The sequence below is a fragment of the Coregonus lavaretus genome (assembly GCF_964263955.1).
Source record: "Coregonus lavaretus genome assembly, chromosome: 35".
Lineage (NCBI taxonomy): Eukaryota > Metazoa > Chordata > Actinopteri > Salmoniformes > Salmonidae > Coregonus > Coregonus lavaretus.
The window spans coordinates 2,831,976-2,852,497 of record NC_140022.1 but is presented as its reverse complement, the minus strand read 5'-3'; the positions used below and the strand labels follow the sequence as shown (position 1 = coordinate 2,852,497).

The 20,522-nt window shown below is 48.4% G+C and overlaps 1 protein-coding gene across 2 annotated transcripts; it reads right to left on the bottom strand.

Annotated features, from left to right (window-relative positions):
• Nucleotides 1–202: 202 nt before the first annotated feature.
• mbd5 (methyl-CpG binding domain protein 5) lies at nt 203–19,622 on the bottom strand. 2 transcript variants are annotated; one of them, XM_084152719.1, is made up of 10 exons: nt 19,269–19,622; nt 16,727–17,226; nt 16,390–16,492; nt 15,387–15,561; nt 12,397–14,931; nt 8,998–9,272; nt 7,381–8,727; nt 6,903–6,976; nt 3,993–4,068; nt 203–3,134 (listed from the first exon to the last, which is right to left on the bottom strand). In XM_084152719.1, the coding sequence occupies exons 2-10, from the start codon at nt 16,846–16,848 to the stop codon at nt 3,063–3,065; spliced, it is 4,779 nt and encodes a 1,592-aa protein (XP_084008845.1). In that variant the 5' UTR covers nt 16,849–17,226; nt 19,269–19,622; the 3' UTR covers nt 203–3,062. The 2 variants fall into 2 exon arrangements, with proteins under 2 accessions (XP_084008845.1, XP_084008846.1); XM_084152720.1 differs by having other exon boundaries at nt 203–3,125.
• Between the last annotated feature and the right edge of the window lie 900 nt (nt 19,623–20,522).

Here is a 20,522-nt window from a genome sequence, read left to right as displayed (position 1 = left end):
ACTTTGAAATTCTATTGCCCATCAATGGGATAAAAAAACTACTACGTGCAACTAATTGCAATATATTTAAAATCCTTTTGATAGCATGTGATAATTGGATGTGCATGAACTTTAAAACAGTATGTGTATCAGTAAAAATCTGGACATAAAAGTTAAATAAGAAGAGTGAAGAAGAGTGCACTTAAATGCCAAATAATTCAAGTAGGAGTGACCAGTTTTTAATATCTTAAACATCTGTGCAACATTGTTCAAATGTTCCATCACTGTATATGACCTGTAATGTTTACAATATTTACAAAATAAAAACTGCTGCTTACATGAAATCATAGAAAACGGCAAACAATGAGGAATTATGGACTTCACACTATTTTTCCTAGCACCCACAATGCAACAAATGAAATCAAGTGCACAACATACTTTACAAAGTAGTCTACTTTTGTAAAGTATATATATATATATATTAGTGAGAAAACATACACTTAGTTACATGTGGAAAAACCAACACTGACAACAGCAACATGTTGATAACACACAAATAAGATTCAAAAGAGCAAGCAAGGGTAAGAACAGAACACACACACTGATCTCAAAAAAGAACATTCACACGCATGTGAAGAAATTGGACTGCACTGACCATAACTGCTTTGACCGACTGCAAACAACAGAAAGGTAAAAGTGAAAGACATTATACAACATGGGGTTTGAACATGAGACTGACTGGGTCTCTATGTCATCGCACAAGGACAGAATGAACTTTACCGAAATAGTTAATGTATTCTCTCGACTGCTCTCAAGAGTATTTGTGAAAAGCATGAATACTTTTCTAGAAGTAGAGTAAAATACTTCTGGCTGGAGTGAATTACAGTTGATCCATCTAGACATGGTTTGTAACATGAACGTTTACATTTAAAAAAAAGATGATGGACGTTCTGAAGTTGATTTAATGATTTATGATGTAACTTATTTGTATTGCACATGACACACTGTAGTGAATATAACAATTCTGTTTCCAATGGGGCCATAAAAAGCATCCAAATCTCATCAGCACAAATGTAGTGAAACAGTTGTATATATTTGGACAGTCTCCAATGAACAAACTTCTTTTGATATTCTATTCAGTAGTGATTTTTTTTCTTCCACCAATGTAACCAACCCTGTGACAGAAGGGCCAAATTATCACATTTCTTTCCATACTAAGATAACATACTGCATATTATCGATGATAAACATTTCTCCTATTCCTTAAAAAACGATTATCATACTAACTGCGCTGATTTTAAATGACAATTTACGTTGTTTAAAAGTTGATTCTGGATTTATTTTTAAAAAAAGACAGAATGATGTCTAAATATATAGTGAAGGCTTTTCAGACATGCTTATGCTTCTAAATAGCATGGTCCCGAGACAGACTCTGGAGATACGCAACCTTAACTTTCTAGGAGGCAGTCAATGACATCTTCAGGACATGTTAACATGGTCTACTGTAACAAAACTAAATAAGAAATAGCTAGCAGAACTGGAAAAAAACAATAGTACACAACATTAAGGGATCCAAAAAGCACGTTTTAAATCAAACTGGAAAACAGTCAGGTTAAAATGGGTAAACTGAATACAGTATTTGGGCTATTCCTGTGTAAAAGACAAACACATAAGGCTTAAGAGTTTTTAACTCTTGGTAGTATTATTGCCATCTAGAACATTGTAAAGCTTAAAATAAATATGAAATACTGTACATAAATAATTTATAACAAATAAACTACACATAAGGCCCCTAATTGTAGGATTAACTCTTTCCACCATTTCACCTCAGGCAGTTAGTGTTATTTTCACAATCCCACACTTACGACATAATAATATACTGCATCTCAAGGTTGGTTACTATCTAAAGCTATAGCTGTCTGATAAAATGATGACACTATTTGAAAATGATATTAAGAAAAATAATAAATCACATCAAAAAGAAAATGTAATTGCGCATAAACAGCTGAATGGTATTAGACAACTTGGTCTGTGGTTTTATTAGGCTGACATCATAGAATTAGAATGATTCTTCCTTCTAATTCTAATCATCCCCTTTTTCTATAGTACCGTAGATTGGAAACAGAAAGCCTTTCAGCTGGTAAAGTTCATTCTGTTTTTAAACATATAAAAATGAATGAACACTTAGTGGTGTTGAAGTAATGCCTGGTTCTCCTGGGCCTGTATTCATTAAGCATCTCAGAGTTGGAGTGCTGAACTAGGATCAGTTTAGCCTTGTAGATCCTAATGAACAAGATTATGTGGACAGATCAGCTGATCCTACTGCCAGTGATGATCTCGTAGCAGGTCTCCCCCCCCCTATGTAATCTTATTCATTATAATCTAAACAGTTAAACTGATCCGAGATCAGCAAGCCTACTCCTGGAATGCTTTGTGAATACGGACCCTGCTATTCAATATAATAAACAGCATGTCTATAAGATAACCATATAAAAGCTTTAGGTTGTATCTAGTCTTTATTTGTCCTATGCATACAGTCATAATGACTGTGTATGTATTGAATAAAAACCAAGACATTGGTGCACTTCTTCTGCTGCCGCTTTGTACAATACAAGTTCAAATGTGCATTATTAAGTATGTTGTACATTACCATGGTACAATTTTTACATCCGTTTCTTCATATTCATGAAATATTCCGTATTACCTATGTACATATTGAAAATGTATCAGAAATATTTGGACTGTCTATTTTCTTTAAAATGTAGTATTTTTTTTTCTCTATCAGTTTTTTAAAATATGTTATTCTAGAAAAAAAACAGTTATCATTCAGCTAGCTGTAGACAAATTACAACCGTCGTTTTTTACAGTTGAAATTTAAAACTGTAATATTTTTGATTGGCTTTTCCAGCACCTTCAATGTCAGTCAGTTAGGGAGGTCGTGGGACGATAATGTACCACTACTATCCATATTGTAGCACCTGGTTGGAGTTCAAAGGTCGCGGTGCGGCGGTCTGAACCGTTGTTCCAAGGCTGGGTACTGGCTAGGTACTGGACTGTTATTAGATGACCAAACACATTCAATGTTATCTGGAGATCTTTCTCCTCTTGGGCTTGGGCAGCTTCACCTGTCTATCTCTGGAAGGGATCTGATGAACCTGAGGACAGAGAAGACATAATACAGTACATATTAATGCATAGCTTAGGGCTCTAATTTAACCCTAACCATAACATTTTCCACTAACCCTAACATTTAACCCTAACATTTAAATAACACTTAACTTTCAGCCTTAACCTTTAACCTGAGGACAGAAAATACTTAATAGAAGACGTATTAATCCATGCCACAGCATCATCCAGTGCTGTTCAAGCAAACAACCCAGTCTCTGTTGGCTTGTGCAGGTAGTAGTGTATATTCTACAGTGTTTCATAGCACGAGTTCAGACATTACTCCAAAAGACCACGTCCTAATCTGACAAAGCTCACTCTGTCCTCTTCTCCGCTGAAAGTGTCTGGTTTCATATTCAGCCTGTCTGAATTAAGAGGAAAGGCTGCAAGATGCATTAACAACACAGTGAATCCTTTTCAAATTGAAATGTGGTGCTGGTTGAGGGGCTGTTTCATCTTGTTTATGTAATCCTCTGACTGGGGGGGGGGTGTGTGTGTGTGTGTGTGTGTGTGTGTGTGTGTGTGTGGTGTCTCCCGGCTGACACAGAGACAGCCCTTGGATCAACAGTGGCTGTAGTCTTAGCTCTGCTCAGCTTAGCCTGTGGGACAGTCTAGAGAGGGAGAGGAGAGAGGGAGAGAGAGGAGGTAAGGGAGAGGAGAGGGGAGAGGGGTAGTGGAGGGGGAGAGGAGAGGAGAGGGGAGAGAAAGAGGTGGGTGACACAGAGGAGAGGGAGAGGAGAGGGAGACAGAGGAGAGGAGAGGGAGACGGGAGACAGGAGAGGATGAGGGGGAGAGAGAAGAGGAGAGGCCTTCTGGGAGAGCATGGGGTTGTAATCTTGTATACTCACAGTCCCTGACATCTTGTCCAGCTCGCTCATGGCCTCATGTATAGCAGCTTCTAAATGATTATTCAACTTCCCAGCTCTGTTGGGAACAATGAAAAAATCATGCTTCAGAAACATAAATAAGTCCTAAACCTAAACACTCAGCATTTTCTTTTTCACTTTGGACAATTATATGAATAATCTCTTGGCCTTAGATCTTTTCAACTCTGCCTCCTGCTACGGAAGGATAATGTATGCAATTATAACATGAGCTGTAAGCAATGTGCCTCACTGTGGTCCAGGTACATTTGACAGAACATTGAGGAGAGGGAGATCCAGTTGTGAGGGAGAACAGCTCCTAAGGTGAGGTAAGCGCTGTGTGTGTGTGTGTGTGTGTGTGTGAGAACAGGAGTAGTGGAGGTTTTTAATCTTCAGTAGTAATTGTACTGCAGGATGAGGGCATCACCATGGGATAATGACTAGCCAGCCAGGTCATCACCAGGGGATAATGACTAGCCAGCCAGTGCATCACCATGGGATAATGACTAGCCAGCCAGGGCATCACCGGGGGACAATGACTAGCCAGCCAGGGCATCACCAGGGGATAATGACTAGCCAGCCAGGGCATCACCAGGGGATAATGACTAGCCAGCCAGGGCATCACCAGGGGATAATGACTAGCCAGCCAGGGCATCACCAGGGGATAATGACTAGCCAGTCAGGGCAGCTCCAGGGGATAATGACTAGCCAGCCAGGGCATCACCAGGGGATAATGACTAGCCAGCCAGGGCATCACCAGGGGATAATGACTAGCCAGCCAGGGCATCACCAGGGGATAATGACTAGCCAGCCAGGGCATCACCAGGGGATAATGACTAGCCAGCCAGGTCATCATCAGGGGATAATGACTAGCCAGCCAGGGCATCACCAGGGGATAATGACTAGCCAGCCAGGGCATCACCAGGGGATAATGACTAGCCAGCCAGGGCAGCTCCAGGGGATAATGACTAGCCAGCCAGGGCATCACCAGGGGATAATGACTAGCCAGCCAGGGCATCACCAGGGGATAATGACTAGCCAGCCAGGGCATCACCAGGGGATAATGACTAGCCAGCCAGGGCATCACCAGGGGATAATGACTAGCCAGCCAGGGCATCACCGGAGGATAATGACTAGCCAGCCAGGGCATCACCAGGGGATAATGACTAGCCAGCCAGGGCATCACCAGGGGATAATGACTAGCCAGCCAGGGCATCATTTACATTTACATTTACATTTTACATTTTACGTCATTTAGCAGACGCTCTTATCCAGAGCGACTTACATTATTATTATTATTTTTTTCATACCCCCTGTGGGAATCGAACCCACAACCCTGGCGTTGCAAACGCCATGCTCTATCAACTGAGCTACATCCCTGCCAGCCATTCCCTCCCCTAACCTGGACGACGCTGGGCCAATTGCGCGCCGCCCCATGGGTCTCCTGGTCACGGCCGGCTACGACAGAGCCTGGATTCGAACCAGGATCTCTAGTGGCACAGCTAGCACTGCGATGCAGTGCCTTAGACCACTGTGCCACTCAGGAGACATGACTAGCCAGCCAGGGCATCACCAGGGGATAATGACTAGCCAGCCAGGGCATCACCAGGGGATAATGACTAGCCAGCCAGGGCATCACCAGGGGATAATGACTAGCCAGCCAGGGCATCACCAGGGGATAATGACTAGCCAGCCAGGGCATCACCGGAGGATAATGACTAGCCAGCCAGGGCATCACCAGGGGATAATGACTAGCCAGCCAGGGCATCACCAGGGGATAATGACTAGCCAGCCAGGGCATCACCAGGGGATAATGACTAGCCAGCAAGGGCAGCACCAGGGGATAATGACTAGCCAGCCAGGGCAGCTCCAGGGGATAATGACTAGCCAGCCAGAGCAGCACCAGGGAAGCAGCAGGGCAGCACCAGGGAAGCAGCAGGCACACAGGGTGCATCCCAAAAACACCCTATTCCCTATTTAGTGCAGTACTTCTGACCAGGGCTCAAAAGTGGTGCATTAAATAGGGAGCCATTTGGGACGCAGGCATGGTCAAATGGCTGCAGAGTGGGACAGAGAGTACAGACAGGTGCTATTAACCACTCCTCGATACTGAGAGCAGCCAGCCGGGATGGACACAGCCAGCCGGGGTGTGGAACTAGCCAGCCGGGACGTGGAACTAGCCAGCCGGGGCGTGGAACTAGCCAGCCGGGATGTGGAACTAGCCAGCCGGGATGGACCCAGCCAGCCGGGGCGTGGAACTAGCCAGCCGGGGTGTGGAACTAGCCAGCCGGGATGTGGAACTAGCCAGCCGGGACGTGGAACTAGCCAGCCGGGGTGGACCCAGCCAGCCGGGGCGTGGAACTAGCCAGCCGGGGCGTGGAACTAGCCAGCCGGGACGTGGAACTAGCCAGCCGGGGCGTGGAACTAGCCAGCCGGGGCGTGGAACTAGCCAGCCGGGATGTGGAACTAGCCAGCCGGGACGTGGAACTAGCCAGCCGGGATGGACCCAGCCAGCCGGGGCGTGGAACTAGCCAGCCGGGGCGTGGAACTAGCCAGCCGGGACGTGGAACTAGCCAGCCGGGGCGTGGAACTAGCCAGCCGGGGCGTGGAACTAGCCAGCCGGGATGTGGAACTAGCCAGCCGGGACGTGGAACTAGCCAGCCGGGGCGTGGAACTAGCCAGCCGGGACGTGGAACTAGCCTGGCCCATCAACATTCTAGAATGGATGGTGGGATGGACTTCCATTCTTCAAATGGAGCAACAACAAAAAAAACACTTCCGTTTATCGAAAAGCAATGTCTCTTTTAAACACAGGAGAAAGTAGTTCCACATACACACCGATGTAGATAATCACAACATGTACAGTACCATACATCCTACAACAATCTAACTTACTTTCTGTTCCTCTTGGTCGCTCTGTCCAGGGCCTCCAGGTCATGTGTTAGAGTCTTCAGCTTCTCTGGCTCCACCTGGGGTAATAACAGATGTCAGACAGTGTTTCCAGCTTCTCTGGCTCCACCTGGGGTAATAACAGATGTCAGACAGTGTTTCCAGCTTCTCTGGCTCCACCTGGGGTAATAACAGATGTCAGATAGTGTTTCCAGCTTCTCTGGCTCCACCTGGGGTAATAACAGATGTCAGACAGTGTTTCCAGCTTCTCTGGCTCCACCTGGGGTAATAACAGATGTCAGACAGTGTTTCCAGCTTCTCTGGCTCCACCTGGGTTAATAACAGATGTCAGACATTGTGTTCTGTCTAATAATAGGACCTAAAGCCTGACTAAGTCCCATCACTCAGAAGTAGTGTTCTCCCACAGTTACTTTCAGTTAAAGTCAATCATGAAAGAAGAGACCAGTCGGTCCTGATATCTCACCTTACTCTCCTCTCTGAGCTGCAGGCTGGCATGGTGGTGATGGTTGTGCCCCGCCTCCTCCCCTGCCAGTTTACCAGGCCAGGACGGGAACCCTTTAAAGCCCTGTCCCCAGACCAGATCCCCCATGTTAAACGTCCTGGGTCTATAGTGGAGCATCTCTGACGAGGGGCTGTCCGGGTGCCTCAGGTCCTCCTCGCTGCTAAGGGACTTGGTGTCAGATGGGCTGGGGGCACAGCCTCCGTTGAAGTGACCGTTGTAGTGGCCCACGTACTCTTTAACCAACGGACCCTCCAGGCTGGTGGAGGAGCTGGGAGACTGGTCGTCCCCGGTTAGGTCTCCCTGTCTAGGGGGGCCGAGGGGGTCGGAAACACCGTACCCCCGGAGAGAGAACTGGACCTGGGGGGGTCCGACGCCACCTCCGTTCATATGGGCGCATCTCTCCACAGTCTGATCCAACCTCTCTTTGTAGTTGATGATGTTCACGGCCGTCCGGTTGCAGTTGTTGAAGCGGTTGAATCCATCCTCCAGGAAGGCCTTGTCTGAGGGGATGGGGAGAGAGTGGTGGTGACCTTCGTGGGGGCCGCTGTCGGCTGGACAGGGGGGTGCAGGAGCTAGACTCCCAGGTCTCTCCATACAGGGGCTGCTCCGTACATGAGTGGAACACTCTAGGAACTCCTCACCGCCCCACGCCGTGTGACCTCCGTCCAGACTTCCAGGGTGCCCGGTCTCGCCTTCCCACTGCCCCCTGGGGGTGCCATGGTCTGGGGATCTGAAGTAGTCCTGGTGGGGGGCCTCTGGAAGTGCTCCCTGACCCTCGGGGATGCTAACATTACTCTTCCCCTGACCAGAGTTCTTCCGGGGCCGTCCTGCTCTAACCTGCCTGGAGCTGGGCTGTTGGCTCAGGGTCGGTGTCTGCTCCCCATCCTGGTGCGCCACCCGGTGGCCACTATGGCTGACTGCAGCATGGCCGTGTGGGAGGTTGTGGTTGATGCTGACCGGCTCCCCTACGGAGTTGGTGAAGGCACTCATGGTGCTGAGAGTGGGTACAGGGCTGGACTGGGTAGTGCCACTAACCGTGGTGGTGATGACTACATGCATTCCTTTACTGGCAGCATCCACCACAGCCCTGTAGATGGCGTCTACGGACTCCACCCCTCCGCTGGGTAGCCTATCAGGGCCGTGCATCCCTGGGGGTAGCCCCTCTCCCTGCGTCTGCTGCATCTCCCGTTGGCCGACACCAAACTGGGGGTGTGACAGCATCCCCTGAGACTCAGGAAGTGATGTCATACCAGACTGAGCGATCATCTGTGAGTGAGTGACTGATATGCTGTTGTCTAGCAAACGGTCCTGAAACAAGACAGACGTAAAATTCATCCAGATGAAAAGGGGAAATGTGACATCATCACTCCTAGCATGTCAGAGAATCCACAAGGAACAACAACTGGGGTCCTTTTCAGGAGGATGGAATGTTACAGAAATGTTACAGAAATGTACCGTGTAGATCATCCGCCAGTAGTGAATCAGAGAATCTTGTCAGCTCTATTCATTCTATTTCTATCTGCAACGTTCAGAGCTGTTTCGCGTCACTGAACACACCCTTCAAATAGACAGACTAACCTGGAAGTTCTGGAAGAGGCAGGCCATCGGGTGGGAGTTGGAGGAGTTGTTGTCTGGAAAGGGGTTGTTCTCAGGGAAGCCAGGTTGCTGTGAGCTCTGGTAGCCAGGAGGGAGGCCCTGCATGGCCCGCTGAATGCCCTGATGAAGCTGCTGCTGCTGGGCTTGATGCTGCTGGAACACCTTGGTACCACCACCACTGCTGGAGCTGTTGATGACGTGGGGCTGGAGGCTGGCCATGTTGCCCATACTGCAGTTTACTAGGTTAGATGGGTCTCCTGTTGGGGTGGAAGAATAATACTGTTCATTGTTATTTTCAAATCAGGGAAATTGCACACCTTAACTGCCTGGAGAGGACAGACAGGTCAGAGGGGGAAATCAATACTCTGACTGACAACAAGACAGGAGTCCTTATTGGTGGAAAGAATCATTTGAAACTTGTAAAACTGTATCGTACCGTCTCACAGTATCCACAAGATATACCCGTCTCCAAATGTCAAGGTCTATTTTTCCTTATCAATATGAATAATATCATCATGAATTAATGAGTGAGTCAGCACAATTCTACTCCTGATGTCACAAAGGACATATGAGCAAAATGATGGAAGAGGAGTGGGAAGATGGAAATTCTTGTCATTAAACGAATACACTTTTACAACCATACGAAAAGTCTTGCATTAAATGTGGTGCCGACGGCCGAGATTGAAAGAGAAATAGATTCTTGGAGATGGTGTGTGTGTCAGGGAGACGAGCCCTGTGGCTGGCAGTGACTGGAGCAGCTGTAGCCCTGTGGCTGGCAGTGACTGGAGCAGCTGTAGCCCTGTGGCTGGCAGTGACTGGAGCAGCTGTAGACCTGCGGCTGGCAGTGACTGGAGCAGCTGTAGCCCTGTGGCTGGCAGTGACTGGAGCAGCTGTTGCCCTGTGGCTGGCAGTGACTGGAGCAGCTGTAGACCTGCGGCTGGCAGTGACTGGAGCAGCTGTAGACCTGCGGCTGGCAGTGACTGGAGCAGCTGTTGCCCTGTGGCTGGCAGTGACTGGAGCAGCTGTAGACCTGTGGCTGGCAGTGACTGGAGCAGCTGTAGCCCTGTGGCTGGCAGTGACTGGAGCAGCTGTAGACCTGCGGCTGGCAGTGACTGGAGCAGCTGTAGACCTGTGGCTGGCAGTGACTGGAGCAGCTGTAGTCCTGTGGCTGGCAGTGACTGGAGCAGCTGTAGACCTGCGGCTGGCAGTGACTGGAGCAGCTGTTGCCCTGTGGCTGGCAGTGACTGGAGCAGCTGTAGACCTGTGGCTGGCAGTGACTGGAGCAGCTGTAGTCCTGCGGCTGGCAGTGACTGGAGCAGCTGTAGACCTGTGGCTGGCAGTGACTGGAGCAGCTGTAGACCTGTGGCTGGCAGTGACTGGAGCAGCTGTAGACCTGCGGCTGGCAGGACTGGAGCAGCTGTAGACCTGTGGCTGGCAGTGACTGGAGCAGCTGTTGCAGTGCTCTATAGCTAGCTGGAAAGCCCGCTGGTTTAGGCTCTAGTCCTGTGCTCCACTCCTCACTGGTCTCTTTCAGTTCCTCCTCTCCCTAGCTCCTCTCCTCCTCTCCCTAGCTCCTCTCCTCCTCTCCCTAGCTCCTCTCCTCCTCTCCCTAGCTCCTCTCCTCCTCTCCCTAGCTCCTCTCCTCCTCTCCCTAGCTCCTCTCCTCCTCTCCCTAGCTCCTCTCCTCCTCTCACTAGCTCCTCTCCTCTCCTCTCCAGCTCCTCACTAGCTCCCCTCACTAGCTCCTCTCTCTCACTCGCTCCTCTCACTAGCTTCTCTCCTCTCCTCACTCGCTCCTCTCACTCACCTCACTAGCTCCTCTCCTCCTCTCTCTCACTCGCTTCTCTCCTCTCCTCACTCGCTCCTCTCTTCACTCGCTCCTCCCCTCACTCACTCCTCCCCTCACTCGCTCCTCTCCTCCCCTCACTCGCCTCACTAGTGCCTCTCCTCCTCTCCCTAGCTCCTCTCACTAGCTCCTCTCCTCCTCTCACTAGCTCCTCTCCTCTCCAGCTCCTCACTAGAGCCTCTCACTAGATCCTCTCCTCCTCTCACTAGCTGCTCTCACTAGCTCCTCTCCTCCTCTCTCTCACTCGCTCCTCTCACTAGCTCCTCTCCTCCTCTCACTAGCTCCTCTCCTCCTCTCACTAGCTCACTCCTCCTCTCACTAGCTCCTCTCCTCCTCTCAATAGCTCCTCTCCTCCTCTCACTAGCTCGCTCCTCTCCTCACTCGCTCCTCTCACTTACCTCACTAGCTCCTCTCCTCCTCTCTCTCACTCGCTTCTCTCCTCTCCTCACTCGCTCCTCTCTTCACTCGCTCCTCCCCTCTCTCGTTCCTCCCCTCACTCGCTCCTCCCCTCACTCGCTCCTCTCACTCGCCTCACTAGTGCCTCTCCTCCTCTCACTAGCTCCTCTCCTGTCCTCCGCCTCTCCTGTCCTCTCACACTAGCCTCACCAGGGCTCAGCCAAGGCAGCTGCCCTGCTATGATATAGTGATGATGGTTGCAGGGGAGGTTGCTATGGGAACGGTGTGATGATTGGTGGTGCTGTCTGAGCCATGGCTTATTTCAGAGCTGGCAACCTGGGAGAAGGCTGGGGGTTGAGGAAGGGGAGGGACGTGATTTAACGGCCCAGCCGGGGGATGGGGATGGGGTCAGAGGCAGGGCTGGATGCTTGGATGGTGGGATTGGGGTGGTGGCTGGGGTGGGGTGGGGGAGCTGCCTGGGCATGAGGTAGGGGAAGATAAGTGTTTGGTTGGAATGAACGCATCTACGGAGATGGGCTAGCATTCCACAAAGAGATTAAAGATAGCTGCTAGGCTTGCTGAGCTAGCCTACATAAAGACAAACATATCCCGTATCTTATAGACTCTAGCACTGCTTCCTGCTATAGTGTTCACACAACAGCAGGCCAAATACAGCCACGTTCAACACAGTGGGCCGAAGGAAAAACAACTATCTATCCAGTTAGGCCTATATCAGAGCATATACACATACTAGGACTACTGAAGGAATACAACCCTTCTCCAAAGGCTTCACCCAGGCCTCCATTCAGAACCAAGCGTTACTATAGCTACCAGCCAGCTCTTCACTATATCTGGCCTAGAGATTTATTTTCTTAAAAGGAGGGAGAAAAAAAGATATGTTTTCATTCAGTATTCTGCCACTGAGCTGAGCACTGAACTTGCAGCTAGCATGCTAATAAAAAGAGAGAAGCCTGAATGATTACACAAACATGAGGGCCAGCCTCTCAACGTACACTCTCTACGAGAGATTAAGACTGTCGTTCAACTCAAAGGCCATCTGGGTGAATTTACCAAACTCTGACACCATCAGGGCAATGCTCATCGAACAAACAAAGTGTGTGTTTCTGTTAGTGTCTCACCTGGCTCAGAGATGGTTTGACCACAACTCCCATCATTGTTGCCGAGTGACATTCCTGACATACTAGTCCGTCCCAGTGCAGCGTGAAGGTGGCTGTGCTGCTGTTGATGTGGATGTTGACTAGGGTGAGACGGGTGGGACAGTGGTGGTGGGTTAGTGTTGGGGTGGTGGCTCAGGGGCATGTTCCCAGGGCCAAGGCCCACTTGTCCACCGGGCCCCAGAGGGACACAGTTCACCAATGAATTGGCCTGGATCTGGTTCATCAACCCTGGGAACCGAGGGCCGTGAGAATGAGGGCCTCCAGAGTCCATACTCTGGCAGAACATACCTTGACCCTCCCCTTGGCCTAGCATCCTCTGTTGGGCCAGTAGGTTCTGCTGCTGCTGGGAGACTCCAGGAGGCATGACCCCAGCCCCATCACTGTAGTGCATCTGACCAGGGCTTGGGGGGCCTACAGGACCTTGGTACCGGTTATGGTGGTTGTTGTGGTTGCTCATGGACTGAAGCAGCTGGGCCATGGAGGTGTTGGGCGGTAGGCACCCAAGCCGTGCCACTTTCCTCAGCTGTTCTGCTGAGCTTGGTGGCGGTAGCCTGGGACCTGGACCTCCACCCATGTTAGGGGGCTTGTTGAGCATGTTGAAGACCATGCTGTCGTGGTGGTTGAGGGTGTTGTTGGGCGGTGGTGGGCCTGACGGCTGCTGCTTGCGCTTACGGACCAGGGGGTCTCCTCTGTCTCTCTGCTGGGCCATGAGCTTGTCCCGGAGGGCAGCTCGACCGCTCTGACCCCCTGCTGCTGCTTCCGCAATGGAGGGCATCAGCATGGTGGAGTTAGGGGGAAGCATGGGGTTTAAAGTGCTGCTACTGTGCCCCTCTATGCCACTTCGAGTGCCACTGAGAGGGCCAGTGGGATGCCCAACTCCACTACTACCACCACTACCATCAACCCTACCTGGGCCTCCACCCCCCATACCACCACCTCCACCGCCAGGCTCACTGCTGTTGTCACCATGTTTGTTTTGATTTGCTAGCTGTGCTTTGGCTGCTGCTGACAGTAGGCTGCTGGCGGGGAAGGAGGCAGCGTTCTGCTGGTTCAGGATCTGGTTCAGGGGCATCCCTAACAGACCTGGGTGGTTCTGGCCCTTCTGGTTGTGGGCCTGGTGAGGAGCAGCGATGGAGGGGCCAGAGGAGGTGGCAGGGGGGTACATGCCGGGGTTGTTGTGCTGGGTGTTGATGGCGTTCTGGTTACTCATCCCAACCAGCAGCTGACTGGGTAGGTCTTTGTACTGGTGGAGTGGGTGTGAGTCAGGCTTGGCAGAGGAGGGGCTAGAGGGCATGTTAACGGGCATGGTGGGCCAGGGAGAGCCCATGGAGGACTGGGGAGAGCGAGGAGGAGCTTTCATCCCACCACACGGACCCTGACTGGGGCCTGAGGGCATGGCAAAGCTCCCGTGGTCCGAGGAGGTGGAGGAGGAGCGGGAGCGCTGGGGGGAGGCCTCCATCCTGCTGCCCAGGACAGGGCCTGACATGTGGACTGGGGAGGTGATGGGAGAGGGGGACATGGAGGTTATGGAGGTCTGCTGTTGAGTCCTCTGCATGTGGCCTCCGTGAGTGTGGCCCACTGGGCCGGGTTTGACAGTGGGGAGAGGGAGGTTGCTTGGCAAGGGGACGACGGCAGGAGGAGGGTGGTTGTTAATGTTTACATTCATCATTTGTACCTGAGAGGAGTGGACACTAGGTTGGAAGTTGGAGTTTGTCTGGCTGATACTGATGCTAGGCTTGCTGGGGATGGGATCTAGGATGCCTAACGGGTCCTTTTCAGAGGTCAGCAGATTTTTCTGGAGGGTGCAGGAGGGAGGTATGGCAGACGGAGGGCCAGGGTGTGGGGCGCCGGGCTGTGTTTTGTGGTGAAACGGTGCTCGTATGGGCATATCCATACTGGGGGGTCCGGGGAAGTTACACACAGGCTTCTTCATCATGACTGGGCTTTTGACAGTGGCGGTAGGGGAGAGGGGCGTGCTAGTCCTTCCTGCCATAGCGCAGGACGTCTGGGCCCCAGCCGGAGAGCCGTGGAGGAGCATCCCTGGTGGGGAGAGAGGCATCCTGTTGCCCCCGTGGATGGGGCTGGAGCTGTTGGCTCCAGGGAAGCCACAGGGGTTGTTTCTAAACCCATCTGGGCTCCCCAGAGGATCAGACCTGAGGCTAGGGGAGAGTGGTGACCCGTCCCCGGGCCCATAGAGCTGAGAGCCGGGGCCCCCTGGACTCAGCATACTACCATAGCCAGAGCGGTACGAAGACCTGGGCCCAGGCTCACTGCTCAGTCTCCGTTGTCTGTTGAGATAGCCAGGGTACAGCTCCTGCTGCTGGGGTGGACCTCCTAGCTCTTGGGGAAAGTGCCGCTGACCTGCTGCAGCCACCATCATCATTTTGAAAGGGTTCTTGCAGTTCGGAACCACAGAGTTGGGTAGCAGGGACTCGTGGGATTTATTCCGTATTGCTCGTGGATTCGTGGAATGTGACGGGACCATAGATGTTGAACCTGGGGGGGGAAGATAGGTGAAATGTTAAAGCTGAAATCTGCAATAGAGGAAACAGCACCACTGTTTGCCTTAGCACATTTGTTATTGTTGTTGTTGATGAAACGGAACAGAGGAGCTTCCAGCATTGTGGTTAAAAAAAGGCATTTAAAAAAATACTTGATTGTTCTATCGCACATACAAAGATGTGCAATGTTGTCAAGAGTGAAATAAACAGTGTTTGTTGTTTGAAGCAACTTCTTTGTTGTTGTAACATCGCAAACAGACGTAGCAGTTTCACCATCACAGACTCCAGCTTTAAAACATTGAAAGTGTTTAGTATAATGCCACTGTGAAGCAAATTTCTAATGTTCAACTTTCTTTCTAACCTTGTTCTATTCAGTTCTATATCACCCATGAAACAGTCTGAAATCTTTGAGAAGTTGATCATTGGAAAACAACCAAAACATACTTGTACCACCAACAGGACTGGTAAGAGTCAGAGCAGGGTGCGGTAGCGTCATACTCTTGTGTAGCGTGGCCACAGCCAGCAGCTTTCTCTTGTGGATACACAGCTTGGTGACGTCTTCATCTGCCCTCACGTCCTCCGCCGTCCTCTGTTTAACGGAAGCCCCCGGATCAAAGCTAAACACCTGAGGAGAGGAGAGTAAGTTCTCTGTTACCTGACCTGTCTTGGTGAAAGGAGGGGGTTTATCCACAAGGACGTACATAAGGTAAAGACCAGTAAAAAGGGAATGTCCACTACTTGTCATATCCTCCTCCAAGCCTCCTGCTTCTCCAGAAGCCTACACTACATTTGCATATGAATACATATTGCCCTTGCCTTGCATATGAACGCAGTAACCTGCACGTCTCCGTTTCAATATAACGCAACACACAAAAAAATGATAAATTAAGAAGAAAATGTAGGTTACTATATGTGGAAAAACAACCTCAGTTTAACTGAATACCTGGGTTTAACAAAACTGTTCTTTGGATCACTCAGGAGTAAATCTTAATCTCTACCCTTAAAGGAATACTTCGGGATTTTGGCAATGAGGCCAGATACTTCCCCAGTCTGATAAACTTGTGTATACCATTTTTATTTCTCTGCGTGCGGTTTGAAGGAAGTTGATTACTAGCGCAATTGCTAACTAGCTTTAGCGCAATGAATGGAAGTCTATGGGTATCTGCTAGCAGTTACCCATAGACATCAAATCATTGTGCTAACGCTAGTTAGCATTGGCTTGCGAAACTACCTCTAACTTCCTTCATACTGGACACAGAGACATAAAAATGGTCTCCACGAGTTGATCTGACTCTGGGGAAGTAGATAAAGGGCCGCGTTGCCAACATCCCAAAGTATCCCTTCAAGCTTTGTGTAGTGCTTCTTTGGCAGCTATGCATTCAGAGTCAGTTGAGGTTAGCTAAAGGCTTAGACAGACAGACGCGACAACCAACAACACGGTTAGTTAACGTACCTTTGGGAGGATGAGCGGGCACTCCAAGCCGCATTTGCAGGTCCCGTCTGTAAGCAAGTAGCTCTTCACCCGGTCTAGACAGGACAGCAACGAGCCACTAGGACTGGAGGTTACAAACCAAACAAAGGATCATGTTAAAATAAAAAAAATTATTGTCCAATATACATGACTGTCTAATAAGGACATTTATCTTGTGCTTTATCCCAACCTCTCCGAAAGAAACACACACACAGGTTGGAGAGTTGATACTAGCCACCAAGACTGTTGATTACAAACCAAACAGAAGTGCATTATTGTGGCATCATTTCAAAAAACAGAGCACTGCAATGGGTCTTACCTGATGTAGATGACTCCATTAGTTGGATCCACCTTGCGCTGCCAGCCAATAGGGACCTGGACAGGGGCTGTATGCCCCACCCCCTCTGAGACCCCTCCCTTACAGTCCTTTCCTCCATTCATTGTTCTAGTTGGTTTAGCACACAACACCTCAGAGCATATCACACATTAACCAGAGACTTCAGAGTACATGGCATCTTTGTCTTCCAATAAAGAGGACTTTGCTGTACAATACAACTTCACTCTCAAATTTGGATGAAGTATGGGCTGGGGTCCGTGTGATGTGAGGCAAGCTCACAGCGAATCCTAACCTTTGAGACCCTTCATAGTTTTACTACTGAACACCAACGAGATTTCCATATCTGTCTCTGTCATTCAGAGCCATAGACACTGAATCAGATTCAGAGAGACTGGGGCAACACAGGTGGAACCAGGAGTGGCTCATGAAGACATGCTAGGTATTCCTTCTGGAGCAGGTTATTTGAAGTATTCCCATGGTTCCTGATTGGGAAAAATAAAGAAAGGTATTAGAAAACATTGTTGTATGACATCAACCAACATTTACACAAAACTACCTGCAACAACAAACAAAGGTTTGTGTGTGTGCAGTGATTTTAGCCTACATTCATGTTATGTCCAATTCAGGCCTACCTGACCTACCCACCTTTATCTAATGGTGCAGATTTAACATCAGTTTGAGCCACTGAATAATTCCTTGCAGACAAGTTCTGTGAAAGATATAGTAGTGGCACTCGGGGGGTCTAAATGTGTTTTCTGAAGACCAAGGATCTTACTATTGTTGAGAGGCCATGCTTTGGCCTTGACTGTCACAGGGATCAGTGCTGTACTGCCACAGGCTACTAATCCAAGCCCTTGTGTGCTGACTCATAACTGTCCCTGTGTAGGGATGGAGGGAGGGGGAGAGCTAAAGAGAGACACAAGCACCAGGTTCTATCTGGAGTCAAGGTATGGTCGGACGGGTGGAGCGGCACCCAGGGTCACAACAAGCAGAAGGATCTGTATTATACGATGTAGCTATGATAGCTGAGACCAACTCAGTAGCCTTGTGGTTAGAGTGGAAGGTTGGGAGTTCGATCCCCGGCCGAGTCATACCAAAGAGTGTAAAAATGGGATAAAATGCATCTCTGCTTGGCACTCATCATTAAGGAGATAGATTGGGTGGTAAGGCCCTGTGATAGACTAGCGTCCTGTCCAGGAGGTGTGCTTGTACATCAAGCTGCCTCACGCTACAGAAACAGGAGATAGGCTCCTGCTCCTATTAGCCGTTCCACTCGCACAAGCCAAGGCTCGTGCAAGGCTACTTACTTACTACTTATGATAGTTGATTATGTAAAACCTCTATTCACTGTCACAGAATACCTCATCTTCTTTATGGAAATCTTCATGCCAAAAACACTGAATATGAATACGGAGGTGTTACAGGACTAATAAATTTTTACATTTTAGTCATTTAGCAGATGCTCTTATCCAGAGCGACGTACAGTTAGTGAGTGCATACATTTTTCTTTTTTTCATACATCTATGACAAACCTCCTGTGTGAGGATTTGATTTGGTGAAAGATCCACTGGCTGAACCTCTGGAATGACATAGGGCTGATACCTGACTGGGCCCATTTTGGGTTGCAGAAAAGCAACGACCCATTTATGACAGCAGGCTTAATGGCATTGCATAGCTCTCTGTGAATCAAGTGGTGCATTTCAACAAGATATTTTGAGAAATGACAGCAGGTAGCTCACTAACTCTTATTAAACTGACAACCACATGAAGATGGGGAAGAAACAGACAGACACCTGTATAGCTGCAAAACTAGGTTATTGTTAATAATTGCCATGATCTGTGATGGCAAGCTATTGCTGAAATGCCAAATCAAATTCGACCAATGCGCCACATAGCATAACGTTAATGTAGCTAGAGCACTCCTTTTCGTCTGCAGAATCAAAAAGGTCTAGCTAAATTATTACAAGTTAGCTAGCTAGCTACCCAGATAATGTTAGCTAGCTTTGGGGGACATACAATGTTTTTTATCTAGCTAACGTTAGCTAGATAGGGAGATAGTTGGCTACCTTGCCAACTACCTAGCTAGCTACTAGGCTAGCATATCAGCTGATCGCCAACGTTACTTAGCCTAGCTAGTTAGTTAACGTTAGTTATAAAGAATCTAAATGTTTGCTAGTTGGGTGGGTGATATCTATGCACTTGATATTAGCTCGCTAACAGTTAGCTAACTCTTCGGTCTAATGTTGACGTTAGCCAAAGTCAATATAAGACGGTTGTTTTAACGAAGAAAAACAACTACTAGCGGGCCTTATTTAGCCCATCGATTTTGACTAGCTATCTAACGTTAGCTAGAAGACAGCTCGCCAAACAACATCATTTGTCGATGGCAGGCTAGGTAACCAACTTAGCTAAGCTAAATAACTAGCAGAATGCTAACGCTAGTAAGTAGCTAACGTTAACCGAAAATGAAATGGAAATAAACATACCCGTGTAATCTAACACAAACTCCAAAACATTAACATACCTTTAATGATATTCCACTGTACGAAAAGATTATATCCCGACTCGAAATGTCGAAGTTTTTATCGTAACTGGGGAGCGTTGAGCGTATTTTCCTATGTGAAACGTCTCCAGCTAGGGACGAGGCAGGGGCACACAGGCCAGTGAAAGGATAGCTGAGCAGTGCAGAGGGTTGCTTTGCAGAGACAGGAGCTTTTGAGATTCCAATCTTATAGCCTTAAAAACGTTTTCTCCATCTTTCCGAGTATCAAATGATTTCTTGAAAGTCCATGGTGGCTGACATAGTATATTTCAACTCCCTCCTATTTGCTTCTGGCCCTTTAAAAATAAAAATAAAAAGCCTGCCCATGAAATGTCTCGGCTGGTTCTCCCTGGGCTTGGGATAAAGATGGAGCGCTTTACTGCTCCTGCGCCGCAGAGAGATGAGATGAGATGAGATGAGAGGAGAGAACAGGATTAGCGCAATTCGGAATCCTTGGGACGTCCCTACCCGAAAAACGAAAGCTGAAACTCTAAACCTAAAATTAAACCATTACCTTTACGGTTACGTACCCTTACTTTAACCGTTTTACATTTTAACTTTACTGGGGTGACGTCAGAATTGGGACGTCCCAAGGATCCCGTTTTCCTTTAGCACAGTAGGGGGGATATGTGTTGCTCTGACATGACAAGAGCAAAGAGCAAAATCAAGAAAACATCATGTTACTCAGTTATGCAACACAATAGAAAAGTGTCTATCCAGATATTCCTTCAAATTAAATTACCAATCTGCAGTGGTGGAAAAAGTACTCAATTGTCATACTTGAGTAAAAGTAAAGAGACGTTAATAGAAAATGACACAAGTAAAAGTGAAAGTCACCCAGTAAAATACTACTTGAGTAAAAGTCTAAAAGTATTTGGTTTTAAATATACTTAAGTATCAAAAGTAAATGGAATTGCCTAAATATACTTAAGCATCAAAAGTCAAAGTCAAAGTATAAATCACTTAAAATTCCTTATGTTAAGCAAACCACAATGTTCGAGTTTTTATTTATTTATGGGTATCCAGGGGCACATTACAACACTCAGACATAATTTACAAACAAAGCATTTGTGATTAGTGAGTCTGCCAAATCAGAGGCAGTAGGGATGGCCAGGGATGTTCTCTTGATAAGTGTGTGAATTGGACAATTCTCCTGTCCTGCTAAGCATTCAAAATGTAACGAGTACTTTTGGGTGTCAAGGAAAATGTATGGAGTAAAAAGTACATAATTTTCTT

Excerpts from the sequence above, each read along its gene's own strand:
- mbd5 (XM_084152719.1), bottom strand. The coding sequence starts at position 16,848 with ATGAATGGAGGAAAGGACTGTAAGGGAGGGGTCTCAGAGGGGGTGGGG. Across the intron at positions 16,493-16,726 it reads AATGGAGTCATCTACATCAG|TCCTAGTGGCTCGTTGCTGT; the intron begins GTAAGACCCATT and ends TGTAACCTCCAG. Across the intron at positions 8,728-8,997 it reads GCCTCTTCCAGAACTTCCAG|GACCGTTTGCTAGACAACAG; the intron begins GTTAGTCTGTCT and ends GTCTTGTTTCAG.